The sequence below is a fragment of the Epinephelus moara genome, chromosome 24 (assembly GCF_006386435.1).
Source record: "Epinephelus moara isolate mb chromosome 24, YSFRI_EMoa_1.0, whole genome shotgun sequence".
Taxonomy (NCBI): Eukaryota; Metazoa; Chordata; class Actinopteri; order Perciformes; family Serranidae; genus Epinephelus; species Epinephelus moara.
In genome coordinates this window covers 29844936-29857828 of record NC_065529.1, presented here as the reverse complement: position 1 = coordinate 29857828, position 12893 = coordinate 29844936, and the positions used below count along the sequence as shown (strand labels likewise).

The 12893-nt window shown below is 40.1% G+C and overlaps 1 protein-coding gene across 1 annotated transcript; it reads left to right on the top strand.

Moving 5' to 3' along the window:
• Positions 1-61: 61 nt before the first annotated feature.
• On the top strand, positions 62-11084 carry si:ch211-161c3.6 (high mobility group AT-hook 2b). Its single transcript, XM_050038294.1, has 5 exons — positions 62-348; positions 5294-5463; positions 5588-5671; positions 10848-10898; positions 11010-11084. The coding sequence occupies exons 2-5, from the start codon at positions 5359-5361 to the stop codon at positions 11067-11069; spliced, it is 300 nt and encodes a 99-aa protein (XP_049894251.1). The 5' UTR covers positions 62-348; positions 5294-5358; the 3' UTR covers positions 11070-11084.
• Positions 11085-12893: the final 1809 nt, after the last annotated feature.

Genomic DNA, 12893 nt, shown 5'->3' with positions numbered 1-12893 from the left:
AAGTGGGTGGTCCGGTGAGGTTTTTCGGGGCGGGGTCCTCTGTTTCAACCCTCCTACCCTGGTTCCCTCCTGAAACATGCTTTAATAGAGAAAGTATGCAATGCATACTGCTCAGCTACAACCCCCAATTATACTGCAACTGGGGTATTCGTGACTGGACGTCTGGGGGGATCACACACATTTCCGATTAGAGGAGGAGAGACAGAGAGGAGGAGGGAGGGAGAGAGAGTTTACCCTTTCAATCCAGCCAATGAGACGGTCGATACACTAAGATTTTCATAGTTGTGCAGAAGCACAAAGTGAGCTGACTGTGTGAACTTCCAGGTGAAACTGCAAAACCGTCTCAAGGTAAGTTCAACTCTCTCTGCGCTCTCATTGTGCTGCGTTTGGCGCTGGCTGCATGAGCAGGAGCACTCAGCCTGAACATGGAGCCTATAGCCTCAATGTATGCATGTGTGTGTAGCCTATGTTCATGGCTGGTTTGAAAGGAGAGCTTTTGCACCTGTGTTCTTCCTCGCCTTTGTCCTTCTTGGTAAAGTTTTTGCAGCTCCTCGGCTTAACCCACTTCGGCGGACCTGCTATCTCTGCAGAAAACCCAACATATTTAGGATCGATTGCGCAAGTGATGGGAGCAGGGGGATGTTGTGTAGTTAGCGCCGACTTTACGCTTTAAAACACTGATGGCCTCGGCGGTTGTTTTGGCGATTTCCATACGACAGTTGCTCGAGCCGAAGTCGGGAAGGTTTGAAGTCACGGGCTGGCTGCAGGAGCGCTTTACGCACCTTCTCTAAAGCCTCTCAAAGAATGTGTTTTTAAGGTTTGCAATTGCCGCCCATATGCAAAAAGTACATTCAGTCCCTGTAGGCCTGCTTGACTGCCAAACAGACTCGTTTAAGCGGACGGTGTGCGGCTGCAGGAGAAGTGCAGGACGCTTGTTGTGTTGCTCCGAAATCAGTTTATAAGCGTCGAGACGACGTCGTGCGTCTCGTTTGGCTTTAAATCGTTTCAGCGAGGACGTAGATTTCTCAAATGACTCCGACTTCCTGCTTCAGTGCGGCCGTTTTGATAGGCTGTGTTGGCAATTAGTGTTTGGCACATTCCTTACAGAGCCAGACCTTATGGCAAACGACCACCCTGGGACATTACCAGCAGCCTGGTTAAAGCAGACACTGTGGCTTTACTCTCTGCGAAACAAGGAGATCACACTGCTTTTGGAAGTTACTAGAAGTATGAGGGTTTTCCTGGAAAGCAGGGGGGACGTCCCCCAATACTTAGAACATGCACATTTGTCCACCACCCCCAATAAAATCATGCAAGTTGCAGAGGACTTTTATTGTGACAAAATGAAATTTGTTTACACTATAGATCGATGCAAAAATGCACAAATTGCAGCACAAAATTCACCACAATGCAGGTAATAAAGTGTCTGATGCTCAAAATCTTCTGGCAGACAACCCCCATAACTCCCCATTCATATGTGTGTATGTGTGTCCCAATATTTAGAGCATGCACATTTGTCCACCACCCCTAATAAAATCATTAAAGTTGCAGAGGACTTTTATTTTGAGAAAATTAAACAAGTTTGCACCATAAATTGATGCACAAAGTTCACCACAATGCGGGAAATAAAGTATCTGATGCTCAAAATTTTCCCTGTCATATGTGTGTCCTCCAATATTTAGAACATGCACATTTGTCCAACCCCCAATAAAATCAAGAACGTAGCAGAGGACTTTTATTTTGAGAAAATTAAAGACGTTTACGCCATAACTTGATGCAAAAAGGAACAAATTGATGCACAAAATTCACCATAATGCAGGAAATAAAGTGTCTGATACTTACAAATTTCTTGCAGAGGACCCCCTAAAGCTCCCCTGTCATATGTGTGTCCCCCAATATTTAGAACATGCACATTTGTCCAACATCCCCAATAAAATCATGCAAGTTGCAGAGGACTTTAATTGTGAGAAAATCAAAGATGTTTACACTATAGATTGATGCAAAAATGCATAAATTGCAGCACAAAATTCACCACAATGCAGGTAATAAAGTGTCTGATGCTCAAAATCTTCTGGCAGACAACCCCCAAAACTCCTCTGTTATATGTGTGTGTGTCCCAATATTTAGAACATGCACATTTGTTTAACATCCCCAATAAAATAATGCAAGTTGCAGAGGACTTTTATGTTGAGAAAATTAAACACCATAAATTGATGCAAAAATGCACAAAATATGAACAAAATGCACCATAATGCAGGAAATAAAGTGTCTGATGCTTGGAATTTTCTGGCAGAGGATCCCCAAAACTCCCCTGTCATATGTGTCCCCCAATATTTAGAGCATGCACATTAGTCCCCCCAACACCAATAAAATCATTAAAGTAGTAGAGGTCTTTTGTTTTTAGAAAATTGAATATACTGTACACTATAAATTGATGCAAAATGGCACAATGAATGCACACAATTCACCATAATGCAGGAAATAAAGTGTCTGATGCTCAAAATATTCTGGTGGAGGACCCCCATAACTCCCATGTCATATGTGTGTCCCCCAATATTTAGAGCATGCACATTTGTCCACCATCCCCAATAAAATCATGAAAGTTGCAGAGGTCTTTTACTTTTAGAAAATTAAAGACATTTGTCCCATAAATTGATGCACAAAAAATTACCATAATGCAGGAAATAAAATGTCTGTCCCCCCCAATATTTAGAACATGCACATTTGTTCCCCCCACTCCAATAAAATAATTCAAGTTCACACCATAACCAGAGGACTTTTATTGTGAGAAAATAAAAGCCCTTTACACCATAGATTGATGCAAAAATGCACAAATTGTAGCACAAAAATTCACCATAATGCAGGAAATAAAGTGTCTGATGCTCAGAGTTTTCTTGTGAAGGACCCCAAACCTTCCTGTCATATGTGTGTGTGTCCCAACATTTAGAACCTGCACATTTGTCCCCCCACACCAATAAAATCATAAAAGTAGTAGAGGTCTTTTACTTTTAGAAAGTTAAAGACATTTGTCCCATAAATTGATGCACAAAAAATTACCATAATGCAGGAAATAAAATGTCTGATGTGCAAAATTTTCCTTTGAGGACCCCAAAACTCCCCTGTCATATGTGTCCCCCCCCCTCAATATTTAGAGCATGCACATTTGTCCCCACACACCAATAAAATCATTCAAGTTAACATCATAACTTGATGCAAAATGGCACAAATTGATGCACAAATTCACCATAATGCAGGAAATAAAATGTCTGATACTCAAAATTTTCCTGTCATATGTGTCCCCCCCAATATTTAGAACATGCACATTTGTCCACCACCCCCAATAAAATCATGCAAGTAGCAGAGGACTTTTATTAAAAAAAACAAAAACACACCACTACTACACCACAAATTGATGCAAAAATGAATGCACACAATTCACCATAATGCAGGAAATAAAGTGTCTCATGTTAAAAAAATTCTGGCGAAGGAACCCAAAACCCCCATGTCATAAATGTGTCCCCCAATATTTAAACATACACATTTGTTCCCCCTAAAAGAAAATCATGCAAGTAGCAGAGGACTTCTATTTTGAGAAAATTAAAGACATTTACACCATAAATTGATGCAAAACAATCACAAATCAGAGCACAAAACAATTCAGTTATGCAGGAAATAAAATGTTTGATGCTCAAATTTTTCCTTTGAGGACCCCAAAACTCTCCTGTCATATGTGTGTCCTCCAATATTTAAAGCATGCACATTTGACCACCACCCTCAATAAAATCATGCAAGTTGCAGAGGACTTTTATTTTGAGAAAATTAAACAAGTTTGCACCATAAATTGATGCAAAAAGGCACAGATCGATGCACAAAATTCACCATAATGCAGGAAATAAAATGTCTGATGCTCAAAATGTTTCCTGTCATATGTGTCCCCCTCCAATATTTAGAACATGCACATTCGTCCAACCCCCTCAATAAAATCATGCAACTTGCAGAGGACTGTTATGTTGAGAAAATTAAACACACTTACACCATAACTTGATGCAAAAATGAACAAATTGATGCACAAAATAATGCAGAAAATAAAGTGTCTGATGCTCAAACATTTCTGCAGAGGATCCCCCAAAACTCCCCTGTCATATGAGTGTCCCCCAATATTAAAACAAAACATACACTTTTGCCTGTTATTTGATAACTGGTTAATAATTTGTCATTTTTCAAGCAAAAAAGGTAAACTATTCCTTAGTCTCAGGCTAATAAATGTGAGGATTTGCTGCCTCTTTTGTCTCATGTAAAAGTAAACTGAATATATTTTGGTCCAGACTGTTACTTGGACAAAACAAGCAGTTTGAACGTGACATTTTTTACTAGAAGATTAATCAGTTAAGAAATTGGTGTGAGACTGAGACATTTTCCTGATAAATCTTTTATTTAATTGGTCTGTAAAATGTCAGGAAATAGTCAAGCCCCAAAAACCCATGGTGATGTCTTCAGATGTCTTGTTTTTTGTGACTTACAGCCCAGAAACTAAAGATAATCAGTTTTCTATCACATAAAACATATAAAAGCAGCAAATTATCAACATTGTGAAGCTGAGAAAGTTTTGCATTTTTGTTTGAAAATGTGTGTAAATGATTAATAAGTTATCAAAGTAGTTGCAGATTAATTTTCCATTGATTTACCAGTTGCTTCATTAACTATTTGTTGCAGCTCCAAAGTTCCCTCTGACCTGCATGCTCAGATTTGTCATGATTTTTTCCCCATGAAGGTTTTGCATGTTTTTTTGTGTGCTTTAACTGCACAAGTTTTAGTGTAAAAGCTGTCACAGCATCAGCACAACAGGCACCACCCCATTGAGAAATCCTTCAGAGGGCAGATGGAAAGGCAGCGTACAGTAGAGCAGATGCAGAGTTTGGATGGCAGATTGAGTTGTGAATATCTGTGCTACTTTTAGTCGCTGGACACCACTCTCATGTTTCCCTGCGTCTGCCAGACCCCTGTCTGTGTTCCGATGAACCTGGTGCCAAGGCTTATGTATAAGCAGTTCCCACGCTCGCTCTTGGAAAAGGATCCTGTGTGATTCTGAGTTATCCTTTCAATGATTTTCAGCACTGATTGAGACTCACTGTGGTAGTGGTGCAAAAAGAACAACAAGATTTGAAGTAGTAGAACATAGCTGATTAATCTTAAGTCCCTAGAGATGATGGCTGCATTCAATAGCAGCACTTTTTTCCCATGTGTCTTTGCCCATATCTCCAGCTCCTGACGCTCTTGTCTTCTCCTCTTTAAGCCCTCAAGGCCGCTCCTCCAGGCTTTGATGCCCACACTCTCTGAAACAGGTGGACAGACGCAGGCATGAGTAACAGTGGGACCAAAGAGCCGTCTCCCCAGCCGAGCACTGCCCAGTCACCTCCTGAGCCTCAGCGCAGGGGCAGGGGTCGGCCAAAGAAACAGCAGCAGGTAGGATGTCAGTCTCTTAAGGATCAATTTGATCAGCTTTGACCTTAAATTGTTTTAAGTCTGGAAAACAAAGCAAAGAAATGTTTCCCACTGATTAGTCATGGCTCCACATCTCTCTCTTCAGGAGCCTGTCGGACCACCGACTCCAAAGCGACCGAGAGGACGACCGAAAGGCAGCAAGAACAAAGGCCCCAGATCTACACTTAAGGTTTTAACTGATCACAGTATCTAAGGTCTTAATAAATCAATGTATATTTGAAGTTCTGTGTTGTCAGTCAGAACTTTTTGGACACCCTAAATTTATACATTTTTGTTTAATCACAAGAAATTTTGTGAATTTATTGAAGATACCAGAAATAGAGCTCCAACAATTGAATAATCGACCGCTTGCCATCTACCAAATTAATCACCAACCAAATACATAACCAGTTAAATGGTTAGAGTATTTTTTTATTGATTGATTGATTCGAGCTTCTTAAATGTGAATATTTTCTGCTTCCTTTACTCCTGATTGAAAGTAAACTGAATATCTTTGGGTTGTGGACAAAACAAGACATTTGAGGAAGTCGTCTTAGGCTCTCCTCAACAATTTTGTGACATTTTATAGACCAAATAACTAATTGATTAAACGAAAAAACAATCGACTAATTAATTGACAATGAAAATAATTGTTAGTTTCATCCCTAATTAGAAAATAGTATAAGAAATTGTGACTTTGGACGTATCAAACTTTAGTCAAAACAACCTTGGTCTCCATCACTGCCGAAGAGAAAGAAATCGGTAACACGCAACATATTTGTTTTACAACTGATGGCAGCACTTTCTAAATGTTTGTTTCCATGTAACACGTTCCTCTGATATGTAAAGATTTGGGTCTTTCGTAGGATGCTATTAGACAGTCAGAATTCATCATGAGGGCAAATGTCAGCTGAAAAAAGAGCAAAGACAAGCTGTTATTAAATCAATGCAGTGTTAATGTCTTCTTCTTGTGGGTCAGTGCAGAGGCAGCTATCATTGTCCACAGAGAAATATCAGTGTTGGTGGAAGATACCAAAGTACATCTGCTCATATACTGAACTTAAGTACAACTTTAAGGTACATGCACTTTACATTAATATTTCCATTATATGTTTTTAATGCACTCCATTTCTTTACTTACGCCACTCTACAGCTATTTGACTCATGAAGTTACTACTTACTTACTGCAGTTTGCTATTTTACATATCAAGTAGGGACTTAAGCTAGCAGATGGTGAGTTAAGGTGCCTAACTATTGGGCCCCAAATACTACCAAATGTATCATACAAACTCAGTTTAGCATTTCAAAGTCTCTCAAGGTGAGTCCCCGAGACTAGTTCCCTAAGCCATCTAGAGAAACAAGGAGCACTGATAGCTTTCCGTTCCTTAAAAATAATCCTCTTTGCTACTAACATGCCAACCATCAGGGACTTCTGAACAGTATGTGGCAGAACAAGAGAAGCTTCAGAATAACCAAACAGAGCAATTAACAGGTCAAGTTCAATCTGAATGTCAAGAGAAGATACCCTGCCAAAAGAGACAGTCTTAGGACAAAACCAGAAAGTATTACCCAGAGTACCTTTTGCAAAGTTACATCTGTCAAAGATAGCAGATACGTTAGGATACATTGTGTTTATCTTTTCTTTTGAATATCTATGTATGAATTTGAACTGAATCAACTGCAGTCCAGCATTAGTTGAGCTTAGATGGACCCTCTTCATCCCCTCATTGCACACCTCCTCAGTCAACTCCACACCAAGATCTGCCTCCCATGCAGATTTGATATGGTTTGATGATACGTTACGATACATTTCAGAGGGAAATTTATTTACTTACGCCACACTACAACTATTTGACTGATGAAGTCAGTGTTTACTTTGCAATTTACAATTTTCCAGCTACAATAAACATTATTGATTTGTTAGTATACAAATAATTATGTAGTGTTGCTAAATCTTCTCTTCAAGTTAAGTTTATTTATCAGCCTGCAGGAGAAAAAGTTCCTGTACTGCCCCTGCTGGCAGCTCTCCAGTTTGCCTGCGCACTTGTTTGTGCATTCATAGTATGTAGTAGTAACTCTGTAAATCCATCAGTCTTTTAATACAAATGTAGAAAAATAATTTCTCTAGTTTATTTTGTTTTGTTGGGTGTGGCACAGAAGAAATGTTTTTTCTATTTCTGGATAAGCATTATGAGGCAACTGAACTTGTGTAACTTGTTTAATCAAAGCAAAGCAACTCAAATAATGCACAAGGCTGCAATTAGACATGTCTATCACACAAATCATTTGTTTTCACATTCGGGAAAGTTAAACACTACTCGTATCATAAATGAATTAGTTGAAATGAGCTCTGGATCAGTCCAGCTACAATATTCAAATTTAAGCTTACATATAAACGCATCAGTGATAATATTTCAATAATGTCCAATATATAAAAATCAAATACTCTGAAAGGAGATATTCTGCATTTTGAGCATAATCTTTGATACCTAAGTACATTTTCAATGCAGGACTTTTAATTGTACTGGAATATCTGTGCGTTGCTGTATGGCTACTTTTACAAAGGTTAAAGATTGAACACTTTATAAGCCACTCTGCTCACAGTGCCATGTGACAGTGATCAAGATCATTCTTCCAGTTGGATCCATGCTGCTCAAAAAAATCAAGAGAACACTCAAATCACGCATCAGAGCTTAATGAAGGAATTATTCAAGTTGAAAATTTTTACTGATGTACATCATATCATTAATTGGGATCAAAATAACGTAACAACGGTCAATGGAAACCAAAATCATCAACCCACTGAGGGCTGGGTTCAAAATCACACGGAAAATCAAAGTAAAAAATTGAAATCACAGGCTGATCCAATTTTATCACAGCAACTCATAATTTGACTCAGTAGTGTGTATGACCCCCATGTGCCTGTATGCACTTCCGACAACGTCTGAGCATGCTCCTGATGAGTTGGCGGATGGTGTCTTGGATCAGACCTGGATCATGGCATCAGTGAGCTCCAATGCCGCGTCGGATGCACAGATACAAAACATCCCAGAGGTGCTCAATTGGATTTAGGACAGAGGAATGAGAAGGTCAGTCAATGGCATCAATGCCATCATCATCCAGGAACTACCAACATACTCTGGCAACATGAGGCTGGGCATTGTCCTGCACCAGGAGGAACCCAGGGCCCACTGAACCAGCATAAGGTCTGACAGTTGCTCTGAGGATTTCATCAGTCAGGGTACCATTGGCTATGATATGTAGGTCTATGCAGCCCTCCAAGGATATGCCTCCCCAGCCCATCACTGACCCACCGCCAAACTGAGTATGCTGGATGATGTTACAGGCAGCATAACATTTACCACAGTGTCTCCAGACTCTTTCACGCCTGTCACATGTGCTCAGTGTGAACCTGTTCTTGCCTGTGAAGAGAACGGGGCGCCAATGGCGGACCTGCCAATTCTGGTGTTCTATGCACGGTGCTGGACTGTGAGCACAGGTCCCACTAGAGGATGTCAGGCCCTCATGCCACCCTCATGGAGTCTTTTGACAGTTTGGTCAGAAACATGCACACCAGTAGCCTGCTGGAGGTAATTCTGTAGGGCTCTGGCAGTGCTCCTCCTGTTCCTCCTCACTCAAAGGAGCAGATACCGGTCCTGCTGCTGGGTTGATGACCTTCTACGGCCCTGTCCAGCTCTCCTTGTGTCACAACCGGTTCTTCTACGGCCCTGTCCAGCTCTCCTTGTGTCACAACCGGTTTCCTGGTATCTCCTCCATGCTCTTGAGACTGTGCTGGGAGACACAGCAAACCTTCTTGCGACTGCGTGGAACCTGATTGGGCTGCAGGTACCACCTCATGCTACCAGTAGTGACAAGGACACTAGCTGAACACAAAACGAGAGAAGACTCAGTCAGGAAGGATAAGGAGAGAGCAATTGTCAATGTAAAACCATTCCCATTTGGGGGTTGTCTTGCTTTTGCCTCTCCATTGCACCTGTTGTCACTTTCATTTGCACCAAAGCAGGTGAAATTGATTCACAATCACTTGTGATTCCTGAATGGACAGATTGATTTCCCTGACGTTAAACTGACTTGGTGTTACACTGTGACGATGTTCCCCTAATTTTTTTGAGCAGTGTAGTTTCCAATCAAATAAAAAGTATTTTCAATTCACTAAAACTGAAAGCACACTGTCTTAATTGGTGTGTATAAGTGATTTAAAAAAAAATTGTTAGTGTGTTTAAAATGTGTTGGTATTTTTAGTGACAGCTGTTCAGTATGAATTAAGTGTATACTTGTGAGAACATGCACTCAGATATTTCATGATCCAAAACTTTGCTGTTTGGATTTCTTAGTATACAAAAACTAATATAGTGTTGCTAAATCTTCTCTTCCAGTTAAATTTATTCATCAGCCTGCAGGAGAAAAAGTTCCTGTACTGCCCCTGCTGGCAGCTTTCCAGTTTGCCTGTGCACTTTTTTGTGCATTTATAGTATGTAGTAGTAACTCTGTAATACAAATGTAGAAAATAACATGTCAACAAGAAGTGTTTTTTCTATTTTTGGATATGCATTGTGAGGCAACTGAACTTGTGTAACCTGTTTCATCAAAGCAAAGCAACACAATTAATGTACGAGCCTGTGATTAGACACACAAATTAATTGTTTTCACATCTGGGAAAATTGAACATTTCTCATAACAGTTGGTTATAAACAGAAAATAAATATATATATAAAGTAAAGGTAAAGTTCCACTGATTGTCACACACCTGAGTGTGTGAAATTTGTTCTCCGCATTTGACCCATCCCCTGAGGGAGCGGTGAGCAGCAGCGGTGCCGCGTTCGGGAATCACGTGGTGATCTAACCCCCCAATTCCAACCCCTGATGCTGAGTGCCAAGCAGGGAGGCAATGGGTCCCATTTTTATAGTCTTTGGTATGACCCGGCCGGGGATCGAACCCACGACCTCCCAGTCTCAGGGCGGACACTCTACCACTAGGCCACTGAGCTGGTGCACATATATGCACTTAGTTGTTGATATTTTACTACTTGATTCTTTAAAATCATTTCATTTTTGTCTGAGACACAGTCACACTGTAGAAGCTGATGCATGTGCAGCATTTAATTGAATGCACAGCTCTGCAGAAACTGCACACGTTGACATTTCAAGTGATGATTTGACTGAGAGAAAACACATCTGTGTGTTTATCTGTAAAGAGAGTAGTGTTGTTGCAGTTCTGTTTCAAAAAGTACAACACTCAGACTGAAAACTTAAAGGTATACACCCTTAATCTTAGTTAGTGATCAGTTTGACAGGATTGTGAAAACCTGAAACCTCCTTTTAACCATCCATCTGCTCGTTCTCAGAAAGCAGAGCCGGTGGGGGAGAGACGACCACGTGGGCGACCAAGGAAATGGGTATGGAGCAATCGTTGACAGTTACATTGTGGTGTCCAAAGCCTCCAAGGTGTCTCCTGGAGCTGCACCGTCCTTCATGTGTCATTAATTCTGTTCCCTCTGTGTCCGCAGCCCCAGAAAGTAGTTCAAGAAGTAACTGAGGAGCAGCAGGTGAGGAAGATAACATCTTAGAAGAGCACGTTTGTTTCTTAAGCACTTCAAATAACAGGTTCACTCGACTGAAAAATGAATGTGATTTCATTGGTTAAAGTTATTGATAGAAGTGTCTTATAATTTAACAAACTGAGCAGAAGGTTTGTTGCAGCATCAGCCAATAAAATGTCAATGTTAGTTATTAGTTATAACATCAAACTGAAGCTGAAGTCACTTCACAGAGTTCGTTGCAGTGTAGAAATGCAACCTCTGCTTCAGTTCAACAGAAATCTCAGTTTGTGTCACGTTTTACCTTTTGACTAATATCAGTCACATTTGCGATCAGGGACTTTTAAAAGCAGAGCTGGCCTCATTTAACTGTTCATGAATATCTAATGCATGTGTTAGGTACAGAGCATCAAACCCAAACTACATTTACAAGCCCTCTGAACTTATTATAATGGTGCTGCAGCCAACAAATATGGCCATCGCACTACTCCATACCTTTATATACACTCAGCCACCAGTTTATTAGATGTCTAACACTGATGCAGTGTGTGATACTGAGAGGTGTTTCTGAGACATTAAATATGAAGGTAGAGACATACAACAAAGGTCCTCGTCTTAGCCACCAAGCTACCAGATGTACCACGTGATCTGGCAACTGAGTTCTTACGCTTCAGTATTACATCCATATAAGTTGTCCTGTTGTAGACTCACACAGATTCATACTGGTGGAAACTTTTCCAGCTTGTGCCTCCATAACCACAAATCCAATACAATCTAAGAAAAAGCTTCTCACCAGCTGGAACCAGACTTCACTATGATGTCAGAAAGACGTTGAATTCTTACATCAGACATACGTTAATTTTGGTTGGAATGAAAATCTGGTCGACGTTTTTTTAAATGTCTGACGACGTTAAAATTAAAGTTGTGTGGACGTTAACATTATGACATTTTGCAGAGGTTTTGTTCTCCATACCTGACGACTAAATGTCGTTATTCTACGTCAAGATGACATTAGCATGAGACGTTTGGAAGCAATGTCATTTGTTGTCAGTAGTAATGATAATAATAATAGTACATTTTATTTAAAGGCGCCTTTCCAAGACACTCAGTGTCACCTTACAGGCAAAAATAGAGAAAATAACAACAGATTAATGAATGAATAAAGTAACATGAAAGGATAAATAATAAAAAGAACAGTAACATAACAACAAATAAATAATCAGCCAAACAATTTTACAGTGAATAGAATTAATGTGTGGCTAGACAGACGGGACTCAAACTGAATTGGCTATTTGAAAGAGATGAGTTGAAATTTTGGTCACCTGGCATCACAACCTAACTTCAGCCAAATATCAACATCTAACGGTGTGGGTGGGCAGCTGGGTTTCCTCCGACCTCTGTGTGTCCTCCAGCTTGTGCAGCACATGGTTTACAGTGAATCATTTGCACATGTGGCATATAGACAATAGACATTGTGGGTTTTTTTGCATGTATATTTTATTATCTTACATTTTTGTCCTTTGTATTTTTGCTCTAGTCCTTATTTTTCACAATAGTCACAATTAGCACAGCCCTAGGAGCACGCCATGATGCATCTCACGTGTTTACTCAAGTATGTGAGAAATTTACCTTTGTATCTAAGTAGTGTTTTATGAGACTTGTATAAAGCTACTAAAATTGCTGTTGCTTTGGCGTTATATTTGACGTAAACAGCAAAACAACCAATGCACATGCTCCTCGTGCTTTACGTAAACTGACTTGACGAGGATATGACGAGTTCTTGGAAATGCACAGATGGCGGTGCTGAATTCCCCAGATACACCACCGAACATCCTTTCGTGACATCCAGTTTTG